This window comes from Pleurodeles waltl, chromosome 7 (genome assembly GCF_031143425.1).
Source record: "Pleurodeles waltl isolate 20211129_DDA chromosome 7, aPleWal1.hap1.20221129, whole genome shotgun sequence".
NCBI classification, from domain to species: domain Eukaryota; kingdom Metazoa; phylum Chordata; class Amphibia; order Caudata; family Salamandridae; genus Pleurodeles; species Pleurodeles waltl.
The window spans coordinates 1,551,002,520-1,551,030,349 of record NC_090446.1 but is presented as its reverse complement, the minus strand read 5'-3'; the positions used below and the strand labels follow the sequence as shown (position 1 = coordinate 1,551,030,349).

General features: G+C 53.4%; 1 protein-coding gene across 2 annotated transcripts; it reads right to left on the bottom strand.

Annotated features, from left to right (window-relative positions):
• Positions 1-27,111, bottom strand: APOE (apolipoprotein E). 2 transcript variants are annotated; one of them, XM_069201463.1, is made up of 4 exons: positions 26,835-27,111; positions 8,866-8,952; positions 4,696-4,846; positions 1-1,079 (listed from the first exon to the last, which is right to left on the bottom strand). In XM_069201463.1, the coding sequence occupies exons 2-4, from the start codon at positions 8,906-8,908 to the stop codon at positions 449-451; spliced, it is 825 nt and encodes a 274-aa protein (XP_069057564.1). In that variant the 5' UTR covers positions 8,909-8,952; positions 26,835-27,111; the 3' UTR covers positions 1-448. The 2 variants fall into 2 exon arrangements, with proteins under 2 accessions (XP_069057564.1, XP_069057565.1); XM_069201464.1 differs by lacking the exon at positions 26,835-27,111 and adding an exon at positions 22,695-23,077.
• Between the last annotated feature and the right edge of the window lie 719 nt (positions 27,112-27,830).

Genomic DNA, 27,830 nt, shown 5'->3' with positions numbered 1-27,830 from the left:
TATTTTAAGCAGCATTTTTATTTGGTTTCAGAGGAAACCAGCACCAAAACAACATAAGGAACCCAGAAACATGAAATCATTGCACAGGTTATTTTCTTGAGTGCAGCCACAGGCAGACAGAGGAGAAATGTTCAGACTTCCAGGCTTGGAAGGGGCTTGAGTCCACATAAGTGGTAGCTTCAAGTATTGGCTGAGAGTGTTGGCAGAGCGGCATTGAGGCCAGGAGGAGTGGGTGGTCACGCATGCAGCGTCCTCACCAGCTTCCAAATGGAGGAGGAGCTCCTCTTGACATTTACTACCTGTGGAGTCCTGGGGACACTGGGAGTGACACTTCAGGACAAGTGTGACGTTGTCCTGGTTGAGGTGCAGATAGCAGCGAGAGTTAGAGCATTGCGTTGGCCAAGGGGTGGGAACCAAAGAGTAAACCTCGACAGAGCTAGGCCCAGGTTTACTCCTTCTTCCCCTGTAGGGTCTCCAGGAAGGACTTGAACTGGGTGCTCATGCTCTCCAGGTACGGAGCAAACCACTTCCTGATCGCCTCGCTGCTCTCCTCCATGGAGCCCCGTACCACCTCCATCTTCTCCTTTACCTTCTCTTGGAGCTCCACAGCCCTGGAGTTCAGCTGGTCACGCACGGTCTTGCTGTGTTCATCCATCACTTGCCGGATGGTCTCCAGGCGCTGCTGGCTCTTGTCACGGATGTTGGATACGTAAGGCTCAACAGAATCCCGCACAGCCTCCACCTTCTCGTTGGCTTTGCTGCGCATCTCCTCGGCGTAGGCTTGTAGCTTCTTCTTCAGCTCGTCGGTGTCCTTGTTCAGCCTCTTCTTCAGCTTCCTCATGTACATGTTGACCCGGGTGCGGACCTCTTCCATGTTCTGGTCAAACATCATGCGGATGTCCCCTGTGTACTGGATGACTTTGCTCTTGGTGTCTTCCATGTCGGTCTTCAGCTTCTCCGAGATGGCCGACACCTCGGTGTTGAACCTCCGGTGCACGTCCTGGGTGTAGGGACCCAGCTTGGTTCTGATGTCTTCAGTGTAGACATTGATTTCATCCATGGTGTCAGTTATGAGGCCGCTGTGAGTGAAAGAGATAAACAGCGACAAGGTGAGGCAGAGGGGAAGAAACAGATGAGAGAAGACACAGACACACAGTAAGCGAGAGGGAGGACAAAAGTAAAACAGGCATTAGATGGGGAGACACTGGAAGAGGAGAGAATAGAAGAGGAGACCCTGGAAGAGTGGACAATTGAAGATGAGGCAATGAAGGAGGAAATGGCAGAATTAAAGGTAAGGGAAGAGGAGACACCCGAAGAGGTGATAATGGAAGAGAATATAATGGAAGAGGCAACAACGGAAGAGGAGAAAATAAAAGAAGAAATAATTAAACAGGAGACAATTGAAGAGGGGACCCTAGAAGAGGAGATCCTGGAAGAGGAGACCCTGGAAGAGGAGATCCTGGAAGAGGAGACCCTGGAAGAGGAGACCCTGGAAGAGGAGACCCTGGAAGAGTAGAACGGGGCAGAGGAGATCCTGGAAGAGGAGACCCTGGAAGAGGAGAATGTGGAGGAGGAGACCCTGGAAGAGGAGACAATTGAAGATGTGACAATAGAAGAGGAGGCAATGAAAGAAGAAACACCAGAATAAGAGGTAAGGGAAGAGGAGACACCAGAAAATGAGACAATGGAAGAGGAGACAATTGAAGAAGAAACACCCGAATAAGAGGTAAGGGAAGAAAAGACATGAGGAGAGGAGGTAACAAAAGAGGTGACGGTGAAAGAGGTGACAATGAAAGAGAAGATAACAGAAGAGGAAACACTGGAAGAGGAGACCCCGGAAGAGGAGACACCGGAGGAGGAGATACTGCAAGGCAGGCAGAAGATTGGTCTCAGAACAGATGAGAGCGATTAGATGGAGAGAGAAGAGAAAATACATCTGAAAACGATTAAAAGAAATAAGTGAAAAAGGCTAAAACAATATTAAGGTTGTTAGAGAAGCTAACAGCAATGTGATGGGAGCTGAATCAAGAGTAAAATTAAACCTGCTGTGAAAAAAGGCCAAGAGACAGGGAAACGTGGGGCTATTCAGATTGAGCGGACTGAGGAGTTCAGGAGAGTGTAAGGGGAGGAGCTCAGGAGAGTGTAAGGGGAGAGTTCAGGAGAGTGTAAGGGGAGGAGTTCAGGAGAGTGTAGGGGGAGGGGTTCAGGAGAGTGCAAGGGGAGGAGCCCAGGAGAGTGCAAGGGGAGGAGCCCAGGAGAGTGCAAGGGGAGGAGTTAAGGGGAGTGCAAGGGGAGGAGTTCTGGAGAGTGCAAGGGGAGGAGTTAAGGGGAGTGCAAGGGGAAGAGTTCAGGAGAGTGTAAGGGGAGGAGCTCAGGAGAGTACATGGGGAGGAGCTCAGGAGAGTGTAAGGGGAGGAGCTCAGGAGAGTGTAAGGGGAGGAGTTCAGGAGAGTGTAAGGGGAGGAGCACAGGAGAGTGCAAGGAGAGGAGTTAAGGAGAGTGCGAAGGGAGGAGCACAGGAGAGTGGAAGGGGAGGAGTTAAGGAGAGTGCAAGGTGAAGAGTTCAGGAGAGTGTAAGGGGAGGAGCTCAGGAGAGTGCATGGGGAGGAGTTAAGGAGAGTGCAAGGGGAAGAGTTCAGGAGAGTGTAAGGGGAGGAGCTCAGGAGATTGTGAGGGGAAGAGTTCAGGAGAGTGTAAGGGGAAGAGTTCAGGAGAGTGTAAGGGGAAGAGCTCAGGAGAGTGTAAGGGGAAGAGTTCAGGAGAGTGTAAGGGGAGGAGGAGAGTGTAAGGGGAGGAGTTCGGGAGACTGCAAGGGGAAGAGTTGAGCAGAGTGTAAAGGGAGGAGCTCAGGAGAGTGTGAGGGGAAGAGTTGAGGAGAGTGTAAGGGGAGGAGTTCAGGAGAGTGTAAGGGGAGGAGTTAAGGAGAGGAGCTCAGGAGATTGTAAGGGGAATCGTTCAGGAGAGTGTAAGGGGAGGAGGAGAGTGTCAGGGGAGGAGTTCGGGAGAATGTAAGAGGTGGAGCTCAGGAGAGTGTAAGGGGTGGAGCTCAGGAGAGTGTAAGGGGAGGAGTTCAGGAGAGTGTAAGGGGAGGAGTTCAGGAGAGTGTAGGGGGAGGAGTTCAGGAGAGCGTAAGGGGAGGAGTTCAGGAGAGTGTAGGGGGAGGAGTTCAGGAGAGCGTAAGGGGAGAGTTCAGGAGAGTGTAAGGGGAGGAGTTCAGGAGAGTGTAAGGGGAGGAATTCTGGAGAGTGCAAGGAGAGGAGCACAGGAGAGTGCAAGAAGAGGAGTTAAGGAGTGTGCTAGTGGAGAAACACAGGAGAGTGCAAGGGGAGGAGTTAAGGAGAGTGCAAGGTGAAGAGTTCAGGAGAGTGTAAGGGGAGGAGCTCAGGTAAGTGCAAGGGGAGGAGTTGAGGAGAGTGCAAGTGGAAGAGTTCAGGAGAGTGTAAGGGGAGGAGTTCAGGAGAGTGTAAGGGGAAGGGTTGAGGAGGGGAGGAGTTGAGGAGAGTGTAAGGGGACGAGTTCAGGAGAGTGTATGGGGAGGAGCACAGGAGAGTGTAAGGGGAGGAGCTCAGGAGAGTGTAAGGGCAAGAGTTCAGGAGAGTGTAAGGGGAGGAGGAGAGTGTAAGGGGAGGAGTTCGGGAGAGTGCCACGGGAAGAGTTCAGGAGAGTGTAAAGGGAGGAGCTCAGGAGAGTTTAAGGGCAAGAGTTGGTGGAGAGTGTAAGGGGAGGAGTTCAAGAGAGTGTATGGGGAGGAGTTCAGGAGAATGTAATGGGAAGAGTTCAGGAGAGTGTAATGGGAAGAGTTCAGGAGAGTGTAAGGGGAGGAGTTCAGGAGAGTGTAAGGGGAGGAGTTAAGGAGAGTGTAAGAGGAGGAGTTCAGAAGAGTGTAAGGGGAGGAGGAGAGTGTAAGGGGAGGTGCTCAGGAGAGTGTAAGGGGAGGAGTTCAGGAGAGTGTAAGGGGAGGAGTTCAGGAGAGCATAATGGGAAGAGTTCAGGAGAGTGTAAGGGGAGTAGGAGAGTGTAAGGAGAGGAGTTCAGGAGAGTTTAAGGGGAGGAGTTAAGGAGAGTGTAAGAGGAGGAGTTCAGAAGAGTGTAAGGGGAGGAGGAGAGTGTGAGGGGAGGAGCGCAGGAGAGTGTAAGGGGAGTAGGAGAGTGTAAGGGGAGGAGTTCAGAAGAGTGTAAGGGAGGAGGAGAGTGTAAGGGGAGGAGCTCAGGAGAGTGTAAGGGGAGGAGCTCAGGATAGTGTAAGGGGTATAATAAAAGCAGGAGGGTACGGTAGGGAGTGTGTGTGAGGGGGTGAGGCTATCAGAGGAGCTGTGTAAACAGTCACATGACATAGGATGAGAAGCAACAGTGGGGGGACACGAGGAGGTGAGAGCATGGGGTGGAACAAACCTGGGCCATGAAAGAGTGAAACAAAGAAAAAGAGAACAGTGTTAAAGAAAAAGCATAGGCCACACCCAAGAAAATGGAGGAGGGTTTGGGGATCCTGCGGTTGGGCCTGTGGTGGCCTCTCTCGCAGGATTCTGCATGATGGACATGACCTACGATCTCTGGACACTGCCTCAGCCATCCACAGTTCTGAGATGCTCTAAGAGTGACAGCTGTCAGTCATGGCATCACATGGTGCACCAGAGCAGAGAGCCCAGACCAGGATGTGCTATGGGAGGGGAAGGGGTGCAGGGGACAGACACTCACTCCAGCTCTTTGCTGAGCTGCGACTCCTTAACCTTGGCGGTGGCATCGTCCGCGACCTGTCCCACCTGGGACAGGTAATCCCAGAAGGTGTCCACCGCCGTCTCCCACTTGGTCTTCGGCTCGTCATTGAAAAAGAGGTTGGCTCGACATCCTGAGGAGAGAAAGGAAAGAAAATAATGAGCAATTTGGTGGAGTCCTGTGGTTCGTGGCAGTGTCCACGTAACAATGTGAAATAGCACAGTGGACGAGTCCACTCCCTGCACCAAAGCAGGTCATTGGATGATGTTTGTCTGCAAACAAAAGGCAAGACCTGGACCACTCCAGTCCCTGTCCAGAGGCCATGGAGTGTGTGATGATCAGAGCGCTAGTGGTCTGGGGGCGATGGTGGTCTGTGGGCGATGGTGGTCTGTGGGCAGGAGCTCCTCCCTACAAAGAGAGGGCATGGAGTGTTTCATCATCACAGCGATGGTGGTCTGTGGGTAGGAACCCCTCCCTACACAGAGAGGCCATGGTCTGTGGATAGGAACCCCTCCCTACACAGAGAGGCCATGGTCTGTGGGCATGGGTTTCCTCACCACAGAGTGGCTGTAATTTGTAGGCAGGAGTGACCTGTAATCACCACCATTAGGCCCAGAGAGTAACCAACACCCAACAGTAGAAACATCTGAGGGCACAACATCAAACACCTTCAGTGGATGGTGCTCGGAGGTAACATCCAAATTTACCTAGAAGGCTCTGTCTGGCACTGTGTCGTCCATCACAGTATTTCTCCTGCCTGGCACGGTGTCGTCATCACAGTATTTCTCCTGCCTATCACAGTATTTCTCCTGACTGGCACTGTGTCGTCTGTCACAGTATTTCTCCTGCCTGTCACAGTATTTCTCCTGCCTGGCGCAGTGTCGTCTGTCACAGTATTTCTCCTGCCTGGCGCTGTGTCGTCTGTGACAGTATTTCTCCTGCCTGGCGCTGTGTCGTCTGTCACAGTATTTCTCCTACCTGTCACAGTATTTCTCATGACTGGCACTGTGTCGTCTGTCACAGTATTTCTCCTGCCTGTCACAGTATTTCTCCTGCCTGGCGCTGTGTCGTCTGTCACAGTATTTCTCCTGCCTGTCACAGCATTTCTCCTGCCTGGCACTGTGTCGTCCGTCACAGTATTTCTCCTGCCTGGCGCTGTGTCGTCCGTCACAGTATTTCTCCTGCCTGGCGCTGTGTGGTCCATCACAGTATTTCTCCTGCCTGTCACAGTATTTCTCCTGCCTGGCGCTGTGTCGTCCGTCACAGTATTTCTCCTGCCTGGCGCTGTGTCATCCGTCCCAGTATTTCTCCTGCCTGGCGCTGTGTCGTCTGTCACAGTGTTTCTCCTACCTGGCACTGTGTCCTCCATCACAGTATTTCTCCTGCCTGGCGCTGTGTCGTCTGTCACAGTATTTCTCCTGCCTGGCACTGTGTCGTCCGTCACAGTGTTTCTCCTGCCTGGCACTGTGTCGTCTGTCACAGTGTTTCTCCTGCCTGGCACTGTGTCGTCTGTCACAGTATTTCTCCTGCCTGGCGCTGTGTCGTCTGTCACAGTATTTCTCCTGCCTGGCACTGTGTCGTCTGTCACAGTATTTCTCCTGCCTTGCACTGTTTACATGTGAGATGGAAGCAGCTGTGGAAACAGCACCGAAGAAGTGCTCTTTGGTGTATTCCAAAGCGCTATGAACACCCGAGGGCACAGTTCAGATCTCACAACTGCAGACAGGATAGGAATAAACCTGTCTCTTAGGGTTTCCAGTCTGGGCGTCCGGGCAAACAGCGACGGATTAAGGGGGTTGTCCTGTGGAACCTCCCATGTTGGGACCAGCTTAATTTGTAAATAAAAATGTGCCGGTGCCCAAAGGTCTCATTTGAAACACATGGCTGCTGCATTTAAATGTGCAAGCACGGAATACTGAGGCACCTCAATCCTGAAGCCATCCCGGGCCTCTTCAATCCATTTAAAGCCACTCCCTGCCCCTTCAGCTCACTCCTGCAGCTTTCTACTTTCTCCCTTTGTGACGCTTTTTCATTTTCCTCTTCCTCCGTCTTTCCCAAATGTGTCTTTTGCTCACAGTAAATGCTTGAAAATAATTGCTGGTGCCCCGCACCGGAGACCACCGGCTCAAATTAAGCACTGGTTGGGACCAGCCAGTCTAGGCAGGGTCTGGATTCTGAGCCTCTGGCATATCGATGCCCAACTCACTCTATATACTGCTCCCTTGAAGCTCACAGGCAGGGTCTCTGCCTCTCTATATAGCACTCTATATACTGCCCTCTTGAAGCTCATGGGCAGGCTCCCTGCCTCCTCTGTGTGATGGTGGTCTAGGGGGCACCGTCCTGCAGCAGGGTGTTGTAGATGGTGGTCTAGGGGGCACCGTCCTGCAGCAGGGTGTTTTAGATGGTGGTCTCTGGTGCAGGGTCCTGCAGGGGGTTGTAGATGGTGGTCTCTGGTGCAGGGTCCTGCAGGGGGTTGTAGGTGGTGGTCTCTGGTGCAGGGTCCTGCAGGGGGTTGTAGATGGTGGTCTCTGGGGCAGCGTCCTGCAGGGGGTTGTGGATGGTGGTCTTTGAGGCACTGTGCTGCAGGGAGCTGTAGACGGTGGTGTGTGGGGCACTGCCCTTCAGCAGGGTTTGGGGTTGGTGGTCTCTGGAGCACCGCCCGCAGCAGGGTTTGGGGTTGGTGGTCTCTGGGGCACCATCCCACTGCAGGGGGTTGCAGATGGTGGTCTGTGGGACACTGTGCTGCAGGGGGTTGTAGATGGTGGTCTGTGGGGCACTGTGCTGAAGGGGGCTGCAGATGGTGGTCTGTGGGGCACCGCCCTGCAGCAGGATTTGGGGATGGTGGTCTGTGGGGCACCGCCCTGCAGCTGGGTTTTGGGTTGGTGGTCTCTGGGGCACCATCCTGCAGCAGGGTTTGGGTTGGTGGTCTCTGGGGCACCGCCCCGCAGCAGGGTTTGGGAATGGTGGTCTCTGGGGCTCCATTCCACCACAGGGGGTTGCAGATGGTGGTCTGTGGGACACTGTGCTGCAGGGGGTTGTAGATGGTGGTCTGTGGGGCACTGTGCTGAAGGGGGCTGCAGATGGTGGTCTGTGGGGCACCGCCCTGCAGCAGGGTTTGGGGATGGTGGTCTGTGGGGAACCGCCCTGCAGCAGGGTTTGGGGTTGGTGGTCTCTGGGACACCGCCCGCAGCAGGGTTTGGGGTTGGTGGTCTCTGGGGCACCATCCCACTGCAGAGGGTTGCAGATGCTGGTCTGTGGGACACTGAGCTGCCGGGGGTTGTAGATGGTGGTCTGTGGGGCACTGTGCTGCAGGGGGCTGTAGATGGTGGTCTGTGGGGGACCGCCCTGCAGCAGGGTTTGGGAATGGTGGTCTGTGGGGCACCGCCCTGCAGCAGAGTTTTGGGTTGGTGGTCTCTGGGGCACCGTCCTTCAGCAGGGTTTGGGGTTGGTGGCCTCTGGGGCACCGCCCTGCATCAGGGCTCGGGGATGGTGGTCTCTGGGGCTCCATTCCACCGCAGGGGGTTGCAGATGCTGGTCTGTGGGACACTGTGCTGCAGGGGGTTGTAGATGGTGGTCTGTGGGGCACTGTGCTGCAGGGGGTTGTAGATGGTGGTCTGTGGGGCACTGTCCTGCAGGGGGTTGTAGATGCTGGTCTGTGGGGCACTGCCCTGCAGCAGGGTTTGGGGATGGTGGTCTCTGGGGCACTGTCCTGCAGAGGGTTGTAGATGCTGGTCTCTGGGGCACCGCCCCACAGCAGGGGGTTGCAGATGGTGGTCTGTGGGGTTACGCCCTGCAGCACGGTTTGGGGTTGGTGGTCTCTGGGGCACCTCCCTGCAGCAGGGTTTGGGGTTGGTGGTCTCTGGGGCACCATCCCACCACAGGGGGTTGCAGATGCTGGTCTGTGGGGCACTGCCCTGCAGCAGGGTTTGGGGTTGGTGGTCTGTGGGGCACCGGCCCCCCACGGGGGTTGCAGATGCTGGTCTCTGGTCACCGCCCCCAGCAGGGTTTGCGGATGGTGGTCTCTGGGGCACCTTCTCAGGGGGTTGGGACGGAGCAGCACCATGCACTGGAACTGTTAGTAGCAACAGCCCATAGGAAGAGGCCTCCCTCTCACACAGAGCAGCCACACTCTTGGCCCAGATGGCATCTCACCTGTCAGAGCCACCAGTGCCAGTAGCAGGCCCACGACCTTCATGGCGACCTCTTATCCTGTGACTGCACCCGAGATATCAGCCGGATCTGTGGAAAGAGATACAGGGGAGGGTGAGTTTCCAGGTGAATTTAGGGGTTCATCTGCCCCAGTTCTTCTCTGTTGTCTGACTTGCCATTTATCACCAGAGCAATGCTGGGAAAACAAGCTTTGCCAAAGCCATCACGCCTCACATTCGCCCTTGCCAATGCCTATGCTTTTCAGCATTAGCCAAAAAAAGAAAATTCCTGGCACTGATATGCACACATATTTGAGGATGCGTCATGATGTTACGGCAACCCTGGCGAGATGCTGCACGGTGAGCACGCGTCCTTACGCATCGTTACACATCCTTACGCAAGCACCGAGGCGCAGCAGCCACCTGGCTTCTGGCCCCAGTGTGATGGAGTATGTGTGTGTACCTCACCATGCATGCTTGCGCATATGTCATGATGCATCTGCCGTTTCTTCTGACATGAGAGCAGCGCAGGGTACGCGCTCGAACATGAGAGCAACACATGAGATGCGCTCAGGCACTAAAGCAACGCATGGGATGCGCTCGGACATAAGTGCAACACAGGCGATGCGCTCGGATGTGAAAGCAATGCAGTGGATGTGCTTGGACATGAGTGCAACACAGGCGATGCGCTCGGACATGAGGGCAGTACAGGGGAGGCACTCGGATGTGAAAGCAACGCAGGGGACGCGCTCGAACATGAGTGCAACGCAGGGGATGCACTCGGATGTGAAAGCAACGCAGGGGATGCGCTCGAACATGAGTGCAACGCAGGGGATGCACTCGGATGTGAAAGCAACGCAGGGGATGCGCTCGAACATGAGTGCAACGCAGGGGATGCACTCGGATGTGAAAGCAACGCAGGGGGATGTGCTTGGACATGAGTGCAACGCAGGGGATGCGCTCGAACATGAGTGCAACGCAGGGGATGCACTCGGATGTGAAAGCAACGCAGGGGGATGTGCTTGGACATGAGTGCAACGCAGGGGACGCACTCGAACATCAGTGCAACGCAGGGGATGCGCTCAGACAAGAGAGCAACACATACGAAATGCTCCAACACGAGAGCGATGCAGGGTACGCCCTCGGACAAGAGAGCAACACGTGGGACATGCTCGAACATGAGAGCAATGCAGGGGACGCGCTCGGACATTAGAGCAATGCAGGGGGCGTGCTCAGACGTGAGAGCGGTGCAGGGGGTGCGCTAAAAAATGAGAGCAATGCAGGGGGCACGCTCGGACATGAGAGCAGCGCAGGGGGTTGCGCTCGGACATGAGGGCAGCGCAGGGGGCGTGCTCGCACATGAGAGCAACACATGGGACATGCTCAGACATGAGAGCAACGCAGGGGACACGCTCGGACATAGGGGCAATGCAGGGGATGGCCTCGGACATGAAAGAAATGCATGGGATGCTCTCGGACATGAGAGCAAGGCAGGGGACGTGCTCGGACATGAGAGCAATGCAGGGGACGCGCTCGGACATGAGAGCAACACATGGCACGTGCTCAGAAGTGAAAGCAATGCAGGGGACGCGCTCAGACATGAAAGCAACTCAGGGGATGTGCTTGGACATGAGTACAATGCAGGGGACGCGCTCGAACATGAGTGCAATGCAGGGGACGCGCTCGAACGTGAGTGCAACACATGGGACATGCTCGAACATGAGAGCAATGCAGGGGACAGGCTCAGATATGAGAGAAACACACGGGGCATGCTCGGACATGAGAGAAACACAGGAGGTGTGCTCAGACATGAGAGCAACGCAGGGGGCATGCTCAGACATGAGAGAAGCATAGGGGGTGTGCTCGGACATGAGAGCAACACATGAGATACGCTCAGACACGAAAGCAATGAAGGGGACATGCTCGGACATAAGTGCAACACAGGGGATGCGCTCAGACATGAGGGCAATGCAGGGGATGGGCTTGGACAAGAGAGCAACACATGGGACATGCTCGAACATGAGAGCAATGCAGGGGACAGGCTCGGACATAAGGGCAATGCAGGGGATGAGCTCAGACATGAAAGCAACGCATGGGACACTCTCAGACATGAGAGCAATGCAGGGGACGTGCTCGAACATGAGAGCAACACGAGACGTGCTCAGACGTGAGAGCAATGCAGGGTACTCGCTCTCGGGGATGCTCTGCATGGGATGCTCTCGGACATGAGAGCAAGGCAGGGGACGTGCTCGGACATGAGAGCAATGCAGGGGACGCGCTCGGACATGAGAGCAACACATGGCACGTGCTCAGAAGTGAAAGCAATGCAGGGGACGCGCTCAGACATGAAAGCAACTCAGGGGATGTGCTTGGACATGAGTACAATGCAGGGGACGCGCTCGAACATGAGTGCAATGCAGGGGACGCGCTCGAACGTGAGTGCAACACATGGGACATGCTCGAACATGAGAGCAATGCAGGGGACAGGCTCAGATATGAGAGAAACACACGGGGCATGCTCGGACATGAGAGAAACACAGGAGGTGTGCTCAGACATGAGAGCAACGCAGGGGGCATGCTCAGACATGAGAGAAGCATAGGGGGTGTGCTCGGACATGAGAGCAACACATGAGATACGCTCAGACACGAAAGCAATGAAGGGGACATGCTCGGACATAAGTGCAACACAGGGGATGCGCTCAGACATGAGGGCAATGCAGGGGATGGGCTTGGACAAGAGAGCAACACATGGGACATGCTCGAACATGAGAGCAATGCAGGGGACAGGCTCGGACATAAGGGCAATGCAGGGGATGAGCTCAGACATGAAAGCAACGCATGGGACACTCTCAGACATGAGAGCAATGCAGGGGACGTGCTCGAACATGAGAGCAACACGAGACGTGCTCAGACGTGAGAGCAATGCAGGGTACTCGCTCTCGGGGATGCTCTGCATGGGATGCTCTCGGACATGAGAGCAAGGCAGGGGACGTGCTCGGACATGAGAGCAATGCAGGGGACGCGCTCGGACATGAGAGCAACACATGGCACGTGCTCAGAAGTGAAAGCAATGCAGGGGACGCGCTCAGACATGAAAGCAACTCAGGGGATGTGCTTGGACATGAGTACAATGCAGGGGACGCGCTCGAACATGAGTGCAATGCAGGGGACGCGCTCGAACGTGAGTGCAACACATGGGACATGCTCGAACATGAGAGCAATGCAGGGGACAGGCTCAGATATGAGAGAAACACACGGGGCATGCTCGGACATGAGAGAAACACAGGAGGTGTGCTCAGACATGAGAGCAACGCAGGGGGCATGCTCAGACATGAGAGAAGCATAGGGGGTGTGCTCGGACATGAGAGCAACACATGAGATACGCTCAGACACGAAAGCAATGAAGGGGACATGCTCGGACATAAGTGCAACACAGGGGATGCGCTCAGACATGAGGGCAATGCAGGGGATGGGCTTGGACAAGAGAGCAACACATGGGACATGCTCGAACATGAGAGCAATGCAGGGGACAGGCTCGGACATAAGGGCAATGCAGGGGATGAGCTCAGACATGAAAGCAACGCATGGGACACTCTCAGACATGAGAGCAATGCAGGGGACGTGCTCGAACATGAGAGCAACACGAGACGTGCTCAGACGTGAGAGCAATGCAGGGTACTCGCTCTCGGGGATGCTCTGCATGGGATGCTCTCGGACATGAGAGCAAGGCAGGGGACGTGCTCGAACATGAAAGCAAAGCAGGGGATGTGCTTGGACATGAGTGCAACGCAGGGGACGCGTTCAAACATGAGTGAAATGCAGGGGATGTGCTCAGACAAGAGAGCAACACATGGGACATGTTAGAACATGAGAGCAATGCAGGGGACGGGCTCGGTCATGAGAAAAACACAGGGGGCGCGCTCGGATATGAGAGCTGCACATGGGACGTGCTCAGACGTGAGAGCTATGCAGTGGGCACGCTTGGACATGAGAGCAGCGCAGGGGGCACGCTCGGACATGAGAGCAACACATGGGATGCGCTCAAAAGCGAAAACAACGCAAGGGACATGCTGGACATAAGTGCAACACAGGGGATGCGCTCAGACATGAGAGCAACATATGGGATGTGCTCAGACATGGGAGCAACACATGGGATGCGCTTGGACATGAGAGCAACATAGAGGACATGCTCAGACAAGAGAGCAACACAGGGGATGCCCTGGACTCGGACATGAGAGCAGTGCAAGGGGCGCGCTTGTACATGAGAACAGCGCGGGGGCATGCTCGGACATGGGAATAATGCAGGGGACAGGCTCGGACATCAGAGCAGCCCAGGGGGTGCGCTCGGACTTGAGAGCAATGCAGGGGGCTTGCATGGTCCTTGCATCATGCAAGTCGGTATTGGGCACCGTAATTACTTAAATGATATTTAATAAATCTCGCAGGAAGCAATTTGCACAACCCTGGATAACTTGAGAAATGTTACACAACAGAGTGGCTTGCACTGTTTTGTGTTCTATTTCGTAGGGTTACACGCTATATGGGTGGAGCATGCGCATTCCAGTGCATCCACCCATGGAATTTGTCCCAATCCCAGATTTACTAAAATCAGTAAACCTGGGATTGTGCTGAACGTTAGGTCTCCTGATGACCTTGTAATGAGGAGAAGTATCTTTATTTCTCCTTGTTACTTCCTCTTTTTACGGATGATGCGTTCTAAATCACGCACAGAACGAGGACATTACCTCTTAGGATTGTGCAGAAAGACATCCCACCTCTGCACAAACAGGAACGATGTACCATGGCACAAGGGCGTCTGCATTGGCACTAGGAGGCTCCAGAACACAGGAGGACGCTGAGTGCGCTATATCGCATTTGAAATGATGGTTTTCTGCTCCCTCTCTTTCACACAACGCAGCGCAGCAAGCTGTGTGGCTGATGTGTGTTATGTGAAAGTTTAGTGACTGCCCCAGAGACTGCAGCGATGACCAAGCAGTGGAATGGTACAGATGAAGAGGGTGTTAGAGAAGCTATGCTCCAGGGGCTGGGCTAACAGGAAAAAGGAAGAAAAGGCATTGAATAGGCAGAAAGCAAACGAGATTGACAAGAAAATTAGCCAATGATAAACAAGGGGCTGATTCAAAGTTGACTGCAAGTATTGATAGGGTGTACACAGGACTTTGTACAATGGTGAACTCCTGCTGTTTGCAGGCTGCACCTAAAGACAGCAGCACTACAGTAGTTTCTGTAGCATCCTTTTCTCAGATGGCTTTTGTCAGCTGTAGGAAGCTGGCTCTGTATATATTATCTCAAAGTGAGATATATTGTGTGCACAGAGCCCAGGGGATCCCCAGAGGCTGAACAGGGGCTACAGTAGATAACACCCATGCTCTATTTGTGGTAGTGTGATTGGACAGTCAGGCTTATCAGTGGGGTGGTGATGGACCGGGAAGTGGTCACTCCCCTTTCCTTTGTCCAGTTTTGCGCCAGAGCAGGGGCTGGGGATCCCTGAACCAGTGTAGACTGGCTTATGCAAGGAGGGCACCATCTGTGCCCATCAAAGCATTTCCAGAGGCTGGGAGAGGCTACCCCTCCCAAGCCTGTAACACCTATTTTCAAAGGGAGAGGGTGTAACACCCTGATCTCGGAGGAAATGCTTTGTTCTGCCTTCCTGGGACTGGGCTGCCCAGACCCCAGGAGGGCAGAACCCTGTCTGTGAGGTGGCAGCAGCTGTAGCTGCAGTGCGAGACTCAGAGAGCTGGTTTGGCAGTACCAGGGGTCCATGGTGGAGCCCCCAGGATGCATGGAATTGGCTCCCCAATACCAGATTTGGAATGGGGGGACAATTCCATGATCTTAGACACCTTATATGTCCCTATTCGGAGTTACCATTGAGAAGCTACATATAGGTATTCACCTATATGTAGTGCACGCATGAAATGGTGTCCCCATACTCACAAAGTCCGGGGAAATGGCCCTGAACTATGTGGGGGCACCTTGGCTAGTGCAAGGGTGCCCTCACACTTCGTAACTTTGCACCTCACCTCCAGCAAGTGAAGGTTAGACTTATAGGTGACTTATAAGTTACTTAAGTGAAGTGTAAAATGGCTGTGAAATAACGTGGACGTTATTTCACTCAGGCTGCAGTGGCAGGCCTGTGTAAGAATTGTCTGAGCTCCCTATGGGTGGCAAAAGAAATGCTGAAGCCCATAAGGATCTCTTGGAACCCCAATGCCCTGGGTACCTAGGTACCATATACTAGGGAATTATAAGGGGGGGTCCAGTGTGCCAATTAGAATTGGTAAATGAAGGCACTAAACTATAGTGAGTAATTTGGAAGCTGAGAGAGCATAAGCACTGAGGTTCCGGTTAGCAGAGCCTCAGTGACACAGTTAAGCACTATTCACAACACACACATTGGGACACAAACTATGAGCACTGGGGTCCTGGCTAGCAGGATCCCAGTGACACAGTAGAAACACACTGACACACATTCACAAACAGGCCAAAAGTGGGGGTAACCATGCTAGAAAAAGGCTACTTTCTCACCCCCCCTCAAACGAAGGACAATAAGGCTAATCTTGGCCAGTTGAGACTTTATTGTCTAAGTGGTGATAAGTGGAGAGTAGCTCTGCAATTGAGTGGTGTTAGAAATGGGGTCTCTAGTTGGCAGTCGGTTTGCACCCTGTCCAATTAGGGACCCTTACTCTAGTTAGGATAAGGGAGATACCCACTCACATAACCCCTGCTCACCCCCTTGGTAGCTTGGCACGAGCAGTCAGGCTTATCTCAGAAGCAATTTATAAAGCATTTGCACATAACACACAGTAATAAGTGAAAACACTACAAAAGGACAGCACACCAGTTTTAGAAAAATAGCCAATATTTATCTACATAAAACAAGACCAATTACGATAAAAATCCAACATACAGTAAGAAAAATATGAATTCTGCAAAATTTACTCAAAACTACAGTTCTTTGAAGTCAATAGCTCCACCTGGGGCTATCGCAGAGTCGTGATCAATGAAACCAACAGTTCAGGCCGGCCGTGGCGTTGCTGGCCAGCTACAGTGTCGGGAAGACCCGCAAACTGTACCTTGGATTTGCAGGGCGTCGTGATCCTCGCGATGAGCTCCAGAGGGCGGTGTCACTGTTGTCGCGGTGTCGGTTCCAGAGTCGGTGCAGGAGTCGTCGGGCCCTTGAGGTTCTCCAGGCTGATGAAGTCAGGTGCACCGGCGTGGATGGCGTCTGGGCTGCGGTGCGAAGCAGGATGATGCGACTTGCGGTGCCCACAGGTCACGGTGCAAGCAGCGGCTCAGTGACGCCGTCCAGCGGCATCGGTGAGACCAGGGTTGTGGGGTGAAGCGGGGCAGTGCGACGTGCATTGTCTACAGGTCACGGTGCAGGCAGCGGCGCCGTCGTTGCTGATGAGCTGTCGTCGGTAGGCCCAAGCCAGCGGTGCGGGACGGGACGGTGCTTCGTGAACCTCATGAGCGGTGTTCACAGGCCACGGTGCAGGCAGGATGCCTGGTGACGACACAGGAGTCGATGGTGCTGGCGTCGGTGGACCGGGGCTGCGGTGCGGGATGGGACGGTGCTTTGTGTACCAAATGAGCGGTGTCCACAGGCCACGGGGCAGGCAGCGGTGCCGGTGTCAGCAGGAGTATCGTCGTCGGGGATGCCCAGGCTGCCTGTGAGCAGGTGACCCCTGAGTGCGGGCCCACAGGTCGCGGTGCGAGCAGCGGCTCGGTGAAGTCGTCCGATGAAGGCGTCGGTGAGACCAGGGTCGCGGTGCGAAGTGGGGAAATGCGACTCTGTGCAGCGCCAGCAGGTCACAGTGCAGGCCAGCAGCGTCGTTGGCGGCGTCGCAATGGTTTCTCCTCTTGAGAAGCACAAAACACACAGTTCCCAGTGCTGCAGGTCGAGGAAACTGAAGTCTTTGGTGTCCTTCAGACTTCCAACAGGAGACAAGCTCTATTCCAAGCCCTTGGAGAACTTTCTCAAGCAGGACACACAGCAAAGTTCACCCTTTGCACTCTTTTCAGGCAGAAGCAGCAACTGCAGGCCAGTCCAGCAAAGCATCACAGCAAAGGGACAGTACTCCTCCTCCAGCTCTTCAGCTCTTCTCCTGGGCAGAGGTTCCTCTTGATTCCAGAAAGATTCTACCAGTCTGGGGTTTTGGGTCTTCTTCTTATTCCCAGGTCTGTCTTTGAAGTTAGCAAACTTCAAAGCAAAGTCTCAAGTGTTTGCAAGATCCTTCCTTTTCCAGGCCCCAGACACTCACCAGGGGGTCGGAGACTGCATTGTGTGAGGGCAGGCACAGTCCTTTCAGGTGTGAACGACCACTCCTCCCTCCACTCTAGCTTAGATGGCTCATCAGGATATGCAGGCTACACCCCAGCACCCTTTGTGTCACTGTCTAGAGGAGAGGTGTGAACAGCCCAACTGTCAAACTGGCCCAGACAGACAATCCACAAACAGGCAGAGTCAAAGAATGGTATAAGCAAGAAAATGCCTACTTTCTAAAAGTGGTATTTTCAAACAGACAATTTAATAACCAACTTCACTAAAAGATGTATTTTTAAATTGTGAGTTCAGAGACCCTAAACTCCAAATTTTTATCTACTCTCAAAGGGAAGCTGTGCTTTAAGGATATTTAAAGGCAGCCCCCATGTTAACCTATGAGAGAGATAGGCCTTGCACAGTGAAACCCGAATTTGGCAGTATTTTGCTGTTAGAACATATGAAACACACTAGTATACGTCTTACCTTAAACATACACTGCACCCTGCCCCTGGGGATACCCAGGGCCTACCTTAGGGGTACCTTACATGTAGTAAAAGGGAAGGTTGAGGCCTGGCAAGTGGGCACCCCCTTGCCAAGTCAAATTGGCAGTTTAAAACTGCACACCCAGACACTGCAGTGGCAGGTCTGAGCCATGCTTACAAGGCTACTCATGTGGGTGGCACAACCAGTGCTGCAGGCCCACTAGTAGCATTTGATTCACAGGCCCTGGGCACCTCTAGGGCACATTACTAGGGACGTATTAGTAAATCAAATATGCCAATTATGGATAAACCAGTCCACAGTACAATTTATATGGGGAGCGCTTGAACTTTAGCACTGATTAGCAGTGGTAAAGTGCACAGAGACAATAAACCAGCAAAAACAGAGTCCAAAACCAGGAGGTCAGAAGGCAAAAAGACAGGGGAGACACGCCAAAAAGCTGCCAGGTCTAACAAGTGGTTACTCCCTTTATCATCCACTGTATGGTTACTTCCCTGTGGGGATGGAAACCACCCTGTTTGGAGATTTTTACCTAACCTACAGTGTGAGTGTAAATTCTCAGAGTTTCTATTGGTATGTTTTAAAGTTGGGCAGTGGGATTGGTCCACTGGGCCTATGTCAAATGAAGAGAATGCCAGACAGGGATGCTGTCATAATAAAGTCATAACTGGGCAAAACTTTGTCCATATGGCTGGAAGAGAAAACAGGGATGCTGTTTCTCTTGAGTTGGAGCAGGGCAGGGATGCTGTCCTATGAGCTCCACACTAGGGCAGGGATGCTGTCCTAAGTGTTGTGAGGCAGTGCAGGGTTGCTGCACTAAGGTTTCTCTAGGAGGGGTGGAGGGTTGCTCCATATTTACTAAAATTGGGCAGTTTTGCACATCTGCTTTAGTGGTTCCACAGAGAGGTACTTTTACCTCTGGAAGTCCAGCCGTGGTAGCTGAGGGCTCCTTTGCTACAGGTGCCACTCCAGGATAGGTTTCTCCCACCACAGGAATGGTATCCTTAGTGGCAGGGTGGGAAAGACATACTTTGATGCCCTTTTTACCTGTTGGTGGAGAGGGATCCTGAGATTTCAGGCCTTTTGCTCTTCTTTGCTTTTTCATTTGACCAGAAATGAGAGGAAGCAATTCCTCAGGGATACCCAGCATGGATGCATGGGTCCTAAACTCTACCTTAGCCCAACCTGAGGCCTCTAGGTCATTACCTAAGAGAAAGTCTACAGGGAAGCTAGGTGATACCACCACCTGCTTAGGGCCAGTAAGTCCACCCCAACTAAGTTGCACTACAGCTAAAGGGAGAGACTGAGTGGAGTTATTGACATCAGTAACGTGGTACTTCTGTCCAAGGATGTGTTGTGCAGGTTACACAAGGTTTTCAGTCACCAAAGTGATACTGGCACCTGTGTCCCTGTAGGCCTGGGCCTCAACACCATTTATTGAAACTATCTGCCTGTACTTATCCATTGTAAGGGGACAAGCAGCCAGTGTGGCAAGGCCAATGCCACTAGGTGTGACAGAAACTGTCTTGGGACTGACTACCCCAGTTTCTATGATGGACCCATAAGTGAACCCAACTACACCCTCAGTTTGACTGTTGCCTGCAGTCCCACCACTATTACCACTACTGCTAGGGGCACTAGAGCTTGATGTGTTAGTGGTGGTAGGCTCAGGGGGTTTACCTGGACAGGACTTATCCCCTGCCCAATGGCCTTTATTTTTATACACATAGCACCAAGGCCTTTTAGTGTGTGTGGGTTGTGAAGAAGAGGAAGAAGACGATTTATCCTCACCCCCTGAAGAGTGTTTAGGATGTGAAGAAGGATCTTTGTTTTTACCTTTATCCCCATGCTTATCCTGAGATTTCTCACCATCTTTCTTCTTGCCATCCTTGTCACCTCCTGTATGAACTTTTCTGCTCACCCTTGTTCTGACCCATTTGTCTGCCTTCTTTCCCAATTCTTGGGGAGAGGTCAGATCTGAGTCCACAAGATACTGATGAAACAAGTCAGACATACAATTATTCAAGATATTCTCCCTCAGAACCAAGTTATAGAGGCTTTCATAGTCAGTCACCTTACTGCCATGTAATCAACCTTCTAGGGCCTTCACTGAACAGACCACAAAGTCTGTCCAGTCCTGTGATGACTCCTTTCTGGTCTCTCTGAACTTTATCCTGTATTGCTCAGTGGATAAGCCCAGACCATCTAAGAGTGCACTTTTGAGAATGTGATAGTTGTCTGAGTCATCCTCCCTGACAATAAGAAGTCTGTCTCTCTCTTGCCAGTGAAAGATAGCCACAGGATAGCAGCCCACTGAACTTGAGGGACCCTCTGAACTTTACAGGCCCTTTCAAGTGCAGCAAAAAACGTATAGATGTCATCCCCACCCTAAAAGGGGGAACAACTATGTGCAGATTTCTTGAATCAAATCTAGGTTCCCTAACAATGGAGTTCCAGAAACTGCTGCTGCCACCATGGAGAACTAACCCCAACCCCTGCCTTTCCTTTCCACAGCCAGGGATTCCCTATCAAAAGCCAACTGTTGCTGCTGTAGCCTCGGTCTGGCCTCCTCTAACCTCAGCTTTGTGAGTTCCCTACCTAGGGACTGGTCCTCAGGGTTAAAGGTGTGGGATGCTTCTGAAACTGAAGTAACATGGGAATTGGCCGAGGCCGATCTTTCCCTAACCTGAGCCACCCTAGTGACCTGGCCTCTAGGTGTGAAGGGAGCCCTACCTGAGCGTGACCTCTTCCCACTCCTAGTTGCACTAGGGGGTTTGTTTATGGAAAGATCAGTGGAAGGACCCTCCCCAGAATTATCAGAATGCTCCTCTGAGCCTGCCTGGTTGGACTCTTCCTCAACTCCCCCATCTGTCTGATCTGGACCAGTGCTGAGTCCCTGGTCATCTTGGAGGAGAATATTTAAGAGGAACTCCTTATTGGGGTTCTTCCCAATCCCTAAACTTCTTTCAATGCAGAGACCCCTCAAACTTTTAAAGTTTAAACTTTCATATGTTGTTTTCACATCACTAGGGGTAGCCTCTTCACCAGACATGTTGACAGAAAGAGTTTAGGAAAAAGAGTAAAAAGTTAATAGACTAGTAGGCCTAACTTTTTATAGAAAAGAAAAACTTTTCAGAAACTTTTAAAAACTTTTGCAAAGTTTAAAAGAAGTTTTCAGAAAGTTAAAAGTGAATTCTATGTACAATTATGTATAGCTCTAAGTATTGGAGCAAGCTTTTCTTGTGAAAACCACTAGTAACAAAGCAGTAAAGTAATTGCAAGTACTTATTCCATCGCTGCTGTCAAAGTAGGAGGCTGACCTGGCTTGTAGTGGGTACCTTGGGTACTTACACCTTACACCATGTCCAGTTATCCCTTATTAGTGAAATGTAGTAGTGTTCTAGCAGCTTAGGCTGATAGAGGTAGAATTTACAATACTCAGAGGGTCATTCTGACCCTGGCGGGCGGCGGGAGCCGCCCGCCTGGCGGGAACCGCCAAATGGCCGCTCCGCGGTCAGAAGACCGCGGTGCCATTCTGGCTTTCCCGCTGGGCCGGCCGGCGACCGCCAAAAGAGAGCCCGCCGGCCCAGCGGGAAAGGCCCTGCAACAAGGAAGCCAGCTCCGAATGGAGCTGGCGGAGTTGCAGGGGTGCGACAGGTGCAGTTGCACCCGTCGCGATTTTCACTGTCTGCTAAGCAGACAGTGAAAATCTTTATGGGGCCCCCAGGGGCCCCACGACACCCGTTCCCACCATCCTGTTTCTGGCGGTAAAAACTGCCAGAAACAGGATGGCGGGAAGGGGTTCGGAATCTCCATGGCGGCGCTGCTTGCAGCGCCACCATGGAGATTCAGCCCATGCAGGGGAAATCCGGCGGGAAACCGCCGGATCCCCTTTTCTGACCGCGGCTTTACCGCCGCGGTCAGAATGGGCTGGGAAGCACCGCCAGCCTGTTGGCGGTGCTTCCGTGGTCCCCGGCCCTGGCGGTCTTGGAATGACCCCCTCAGTGTTGCCAAAAATAAAGGCACTTTATTTTAGTGACTCAAGGCCAAAAATATCTTAGAGGCAATACTCCTTCTGGAGGAAAGTATTATACACAATATATACACTAGACACCAAAATCAGGTAAGTAAATAGTAATAGAATAGTGCAAACCATAGAAAATACCATAGAATGCAATAAAATGCAATAGACCTCGGGGCAACACAAACCATATACTAAGAAAGTGGAATGCGAATCACAAATTCCCACCTAGAAAAGTGGAGTGTGTAGAGAATCGCTGGGAGAGTAAGAATACCACAAATGTGAGTAAAATACCCCACCCCAGAGCCCAGGAAAGTAGGAGTAAAGGACTGTAAGTTTCCTCAGGACACACCACAAGTTGTGATAAGAGTTATTGCAAGAACCAAGCAAGACTGCAAGCAACAAATGGTGGATTCTGGACCTGATGACCTGTGAAGAGAGGAGACTAAGTCCAGAAGTCACAGAAGATGCCAGGACGAGCAGGAGCCCCGGCCAACCTAGAAGATGGTGCAAAAGAGGATTCTCCGGTTGGGAGAAGTCTGCAGAAGAGAACCAAAGAAGATGGCTGCGGGTTTGTGCATGATGCAATGAATGTCCCACATGGAGATGTTGGATGCAAGTGAGTTGTAACGCTGGATTCATCCAACAAGCCTTGGTTCAAGCAATGTCGCGGTGTTCGTCAAAGTGCCGCTGCCTGGACCCAGGGGGGCTTCAACTCGGATTGAGGATGGCAGAGGGACCTCCCAACACTGGAGGGAACCCACAGATGACCAGGCAGCACCCTCAGAGGTCCCAGGACACGGGAACAAAGAAGGTGCAAATTGCGGTTGCTGCAGCACTACAAAGGAAGGTCCCACGCCGCCGGAGAACAACTCATTGAGTTGAGCATCGCAGGATAGAGTGCTGGCGACCTGGGCCAGGCTGTGCGCGAAGGATTCTTGCAAATAGTGCACAGAGGCCTCAGGAGCTAGAGATGACCCAGTGCACAGGGGTACTGTCGCAAACGGGGAAGGCAAGCTCTTACCTCCTCCAAATTTGGACAGCAGGACCTTAGGACAGTCTGTGTTGAAGGGGTCAACCACCTGTGTACCAGGGAGCACGCTCGTCGCCAGGAGAGGAGTCCAAGAGAACCAGTCATTGCCTTAGAAGGTGCCTGCGTGAGCAGGGGTGTGACTCTGTCACTCCAGGGGAGATTTCTTTGGTCCTTCTGGTGCAGGATGAAGACAGGGAGCGTGCACACCTTGGAAACTGTTGCAATTGCTGGCTGGAGCTGAAGTTGCAGAGTCGAAGTTTCCCTTGTAATTACTTTGTTGCTGTTACAGCAGTTCCTGGAGCAGGCTGCAGTCGATCCGAGGTCAGAAGATGAAGTAGTAGTTGCAGAGGATTCCTGAAGAAACTTGCAAGCAGAATCTGAAGAGAAACCACAGGAGAGACCCTAAATAGCCCTGAGGGGGGATTGGCTACCTTATCAGGTATGGACCTATCAAGAGGGGTCTCTGACGTCACCTGCTGGCACTGGCCCCTCAGAGCCCTCTAGAGTGCCCCCACACCTTGCAAAGCAAGATGGCTGAAGTCTGGGACACACTGGTCTTGTTTGGTTTAAATATGGGACACACTGGAGGAGCTCTGAGCACCACCCCCTTGGGTGCTGATGGACAGGAGATTGGTCACTCCCCTTTCCTTTGTCCAGTTTTGTGCCAGAGCAGGGCTGGGGGGATCTCTGAACCAGTGTAGACTGGCTTATGCAAGGAGGGCACCATCTGTGCCCATCAACGCATTTCCTTCCAGAGGCTGGCGGAGGCTACCCCTCCCCAGCCTGTAACATCTATTCCCAAAGGGAGAGGGTGTAACACCCTCTCTCAGAGGAAATGCTTTGTTCTGCCATCCTGGGCCAGGCCTGGCTGGACCCCAGGAGGGCAGAACCCTGTCTGTGAGGTGGCAGCAGCTGTAGCTGCAGTGCAAGCCTCAGAGAGCTGGTTTAGCAGTACTGGGGGTCCATGGTGGAGCCCCCAGGATGCATGGAATTGGCTCCCCTATACCAGATTTGGAATGTAGGGACAATTCCATGATCATAGACATGTTACATGGCCATATTCAGAGTTACCATTGTGAAGCTACATATAGGTATTGACCTATGTGTAGTGCACGTGTGTAATGGCGTCCCTGCACTCACAAAGTCCTCAGAATTGGCTGTGGACTATGTGGGGGCACCTTTGCTAGTGCCAGGGTGCCCACACACTAAGTAACTTAGCACCCAACCTTTACCAGGTAAAGGTTAGACATATAGGTGACTTATAAGTTACTTAAGTGCAGTGTAAAATGGCTGTGAAATAACGTGGACGTTATTTCACTCAGGCTGCAGTGGCAGGCCTGTGTAAGAATTGTCAGAGCTCCCGATGGGTGGCAAAAGAAATGCTGCAGCCCATAGGGATCTCCTGGAACCCCAATACCCTGGGTACCTCAGTACCATATACTAGGGAATTATAAGGGGGGTCCAGTGTGCCAGTTGGAATTGTTAAATGAAGTCACTAAACTATAGTGACTAATTTTGAAGCAGAGAGAGCATAAGCACTGAGGTTCTGGTTAGCAGAGCCTCAGTGACACAGTCAAGCACTACACAGGGAACACATTAGGCCACAAACCATGAACTCTGGGGTCCTGGCTAGCAGGGTCCCAGTGACACAGTAAAAACACACTGACAGAGGCCAAAAGTGGGGGTAACCCTGCTCCTTTCTAAAGTACATGCTAAAGAGGCTACTTTCTCACAGTTAGCCCTCTACGCCGGCACCTCAACTAGGAACATCAAAAAACTTCAGCTCATCCAGAACGCTGCCGCAAGACTCGTTCCGGACCTCCCTCGCCGAGAACACATCTCCCAACACCTGAGGACCCTCCACTGGATAGCGGTCGAGAAGCGAATCACCTTCAAGCTTCTCACCCACACATACAAGGCCATACACAACGCAGGGCCAGCCTACCTGAACCACTGCATCTCCCAGATGGCCCTGGCCACCATCCTTCGCATCCGCAAAACCACCACCAGAGGACGATCTTTCACCTACACTGCAGCGACGAGCTGGAATAACCTCCCCCTGCACCTCAGACAAAGCCCGTCTCCCACCATCTCAGGAAGAACCTCAAGACGTGGCTCTTCAGATGAGGACCCTCCTCTCCCCCCAGCGCCTTGAGACCCTCACGGGTGAGTAGCCGCCTTTACAAATACTGATTGATTGATTGATTGCGTCAAAAAGTGGGGGGTAACCATGCCAACAGTGGCACGTTCCTACATCAGCACTCACTCCACAGGGTGACTGTAAACAGTCCCTCATTCACCCACCCCTTCACTTTTACCCCTCTACGCCATTCACCAACCCCTTCACTTCTACCCCTCCACGCCACTCACCCACCCCTTCACTTCTACCCCTCTGCGCCACTCACCCACCCCTTCACTTCTACCCCTCCACGCCCCCACTCACCCACCCCTTCACTTCTACCCCTCCACCCGACTCACCCACCCCTTCCCTTCTACCCCTCCGCACCACTCACCCACCACTTCACTTCTACCCCTCCACCTGACTCACCCACCTCTTCACTTCTACCCCTTCACGCCCCTCACCCACCCCTTCACTTCTACCCCTCCACACCACTCACCCACCCCTTCACTTCTACCCCTCCGTGCCACTCGCCCACCCCTTCCCTTCTACCCCTCCACGCCCCTCACCCATCCCTTTACTTCTACCCCTCCGCACCACTCACCCACCCCTTCCCTTCTACCCCTCCACGCCACTCACCCACCCCTTCACTTCTACCCTTCACTTCTACCCCTTCGCGCCACTCACCCACCCCTTCAGTTCTACCCCTCCGCACCACTCACCCACCCCTTCACTTCTACCCCTCCACCAGACTCACCCACCTCTTCACTTCTACCCCTTCATGCCCCTCACCCACCCCTTCACTTCTACCCCTCCGCGCCACTCGCCCACCCCTTCCCTTCTACCCCTCCACGCCCCTCACCCACCCCTTTACTTCTACCCCTCCGCACCACTCACCCACCCCTTCCCTTCTACCCCTCCACGCCACTCACCCACCCCTTCACTTCTACCCTTCACTTCTACCCTTCGCGCCACTCACTCACCCGTTCAATTCTACCCCTCCACGCCACTCACCCACCCCTTCACTTCTACCCTTCACTTCGACCCCTTCGCGCCACCCACCCCTTCACTTCTACCCCTCCACGCCACTCACCCACCCCTTCACTTCTACCCCTCCACGCCACTCACCAACCCCTTCACTTCTACCCCTACACGCCACTCACCCACCCCTTCACTTCTACCTCTCCGCGCCACTCACCCACCCCTTCACTTCTACCCCTCCGCGCCACTCACCCACCCCTTCACTTCTACCCCTCCGCGTCACTCACCCACCCCTTCACTTCTACCCCTCCACCCCACTCACCCACCTCTTCACTTCTACCCCTACACGCCACTCACCCACCCCTTCACTTCTACCTCTCCGCGCCACTCACCCACCCCTTCACTTCTACCCCTCCGCGCCACTCACCCACCCCGTCCCTTCTAACCCTCCACGCCACTCACCCACTCCTTCACTTCTACCCCTCCGTGCCACTCACCCACCCCTTCACTTCTACCCCTCTGTGCCACTCACCAACCCCTTCACTTCTACCCCTCTACGCCACTCACCCACCCCTTCACTTCTACCCCTCTGTGCCACTCACCAACCCCTTCACTTCTACCCCTCTACGCCACTCACCCACCCCTTCACTTCTACCCCTCCACGCCCCTCACCCACCCCTTCACTTCTACCCCTCTGTGCCACTCACCAACCCCTTCACTTCTACCCCTCCACCCCACTCACCCACCCCTTCACTTCTACCCCTCCGTGCCACTCACCCACCCCTTCACTTCTCCCCCTCTCCTCCTCTCTCATGCCCCTCCTTGTGCCCAGGGGCAGAGCTGCCGCCTGTGGAGCTGTAGATCCAGGTTCGAATCTCGGCGTCGGTTCAACATCCTGTGATTCTGGGCAAATCGCCTCGTCTCCCTGTTCCTAGCAATAGCGAAGGTATCCTTGTGCGACGTAAAGCGCCCTGATACCCCCCGGGCCGTGTCGGCGCTATAAAACTGTAAGTATATCAAGGGCATCTTACCTCCTCCTCCGCTGCCAGCGCCTGTTCTGAGCGCCGCTCCCGGCTGCCTTTATATAGCGCCTCCTCCCAGCGCCATAAAGCGGAGTCAGCTCCGGCCGGTTGGAGGGGCGAAGTTTACCTCCAGTCACACTTGTGTATCAGACGCAGCATTAACCCCTCACCTCCCGCCTAGAAGCCCTGCCCCGGCCTCGCAGCGCTGGATGCTTCAGCCTTCTCTCCACAGCGTGTCGCTGCTCCGCTCCCGCCACACGGCGAGGACTTCAAAGCACTTCACGCAACTTGTGTACCCGCTGCTTCTTGTGGGGAGTTGTTCGTCTCTCGGACTCTTTGTGATCGAACAAGTGACTGGGGGTTACTGGGTCAGTGAGTGAGGGGATGTGAGGGTTACTGGGCCAGTGTGTGAGGGGATCCGCTGGTTACTGGGTCAGTGAGTGAGGGGATCTGAGAGAACAGAGGTGGTGTGAGGGGATCTGTCTGTTGTTGGGGCAGTGTGTGAGGGGATGTGAGGGTTACTGGGGCAGTGTGTGAGGGGATGTGAGGGTTACTGGGGCAGTGTGTGAGGGGATGTGAGGGTTACTGGGGCAGTGTGTGAGGGGATGTGAGAGAACAGAGGCAGTGTGTGAGGGGATCCGCTGGTTACTGGGGCAGTGTGTGAGGGGATCTGATGGTTAGTGGGGCAGTGAGTGAGGGGATCTGAGGGTTAGTGGGGCAGTGTGTGAGGGGATGTGAGGGTTACTGGGGCAGTGTGTGAGGGGATCTGAGGGTTACAGGGTCAGTGTGTGAGGGGATCTGAGGGTTACTGGGGCAGTGTGTGAGGGGATCCGCTGGATACTGGGTCAGTGTGTGAGGGGATCTGAGGGTTACTGGGTCAGTGAGTGAGGGGATCTGTCTGTTACTGGGGCAGTGTGTGAGGGGATCTGAGGGTTACTGGGTCAGTGTGTGAGGGGATGTGAGAGAACAGAGGCAGTGTGTGAGGGGATGTGAGGGTTACTGGGG

Coding starts and splice junctions, on each gene's coding strand:
- APOE (XM_069201463.1), bottom strand. CDS start 8,908: ATGAAGGTCGTGGGCCTGCTACTGGCACTGGTGGCTCTGACAG. Junction 4,847..8,865: donor GGCACTGGTGGCTCTGACAG/GTGAGATGCCAT, acceptor TTCTCTCCTCAG/GATGTCGAGCCAACCTCTTT. Junction 1,080..4,695: donor CAGCTCAGCAAAGAGCTGGA/GTGAGTGTCTGT, acceptor TTTCACTCACAG/CGGCCTCATAACTGACACCA.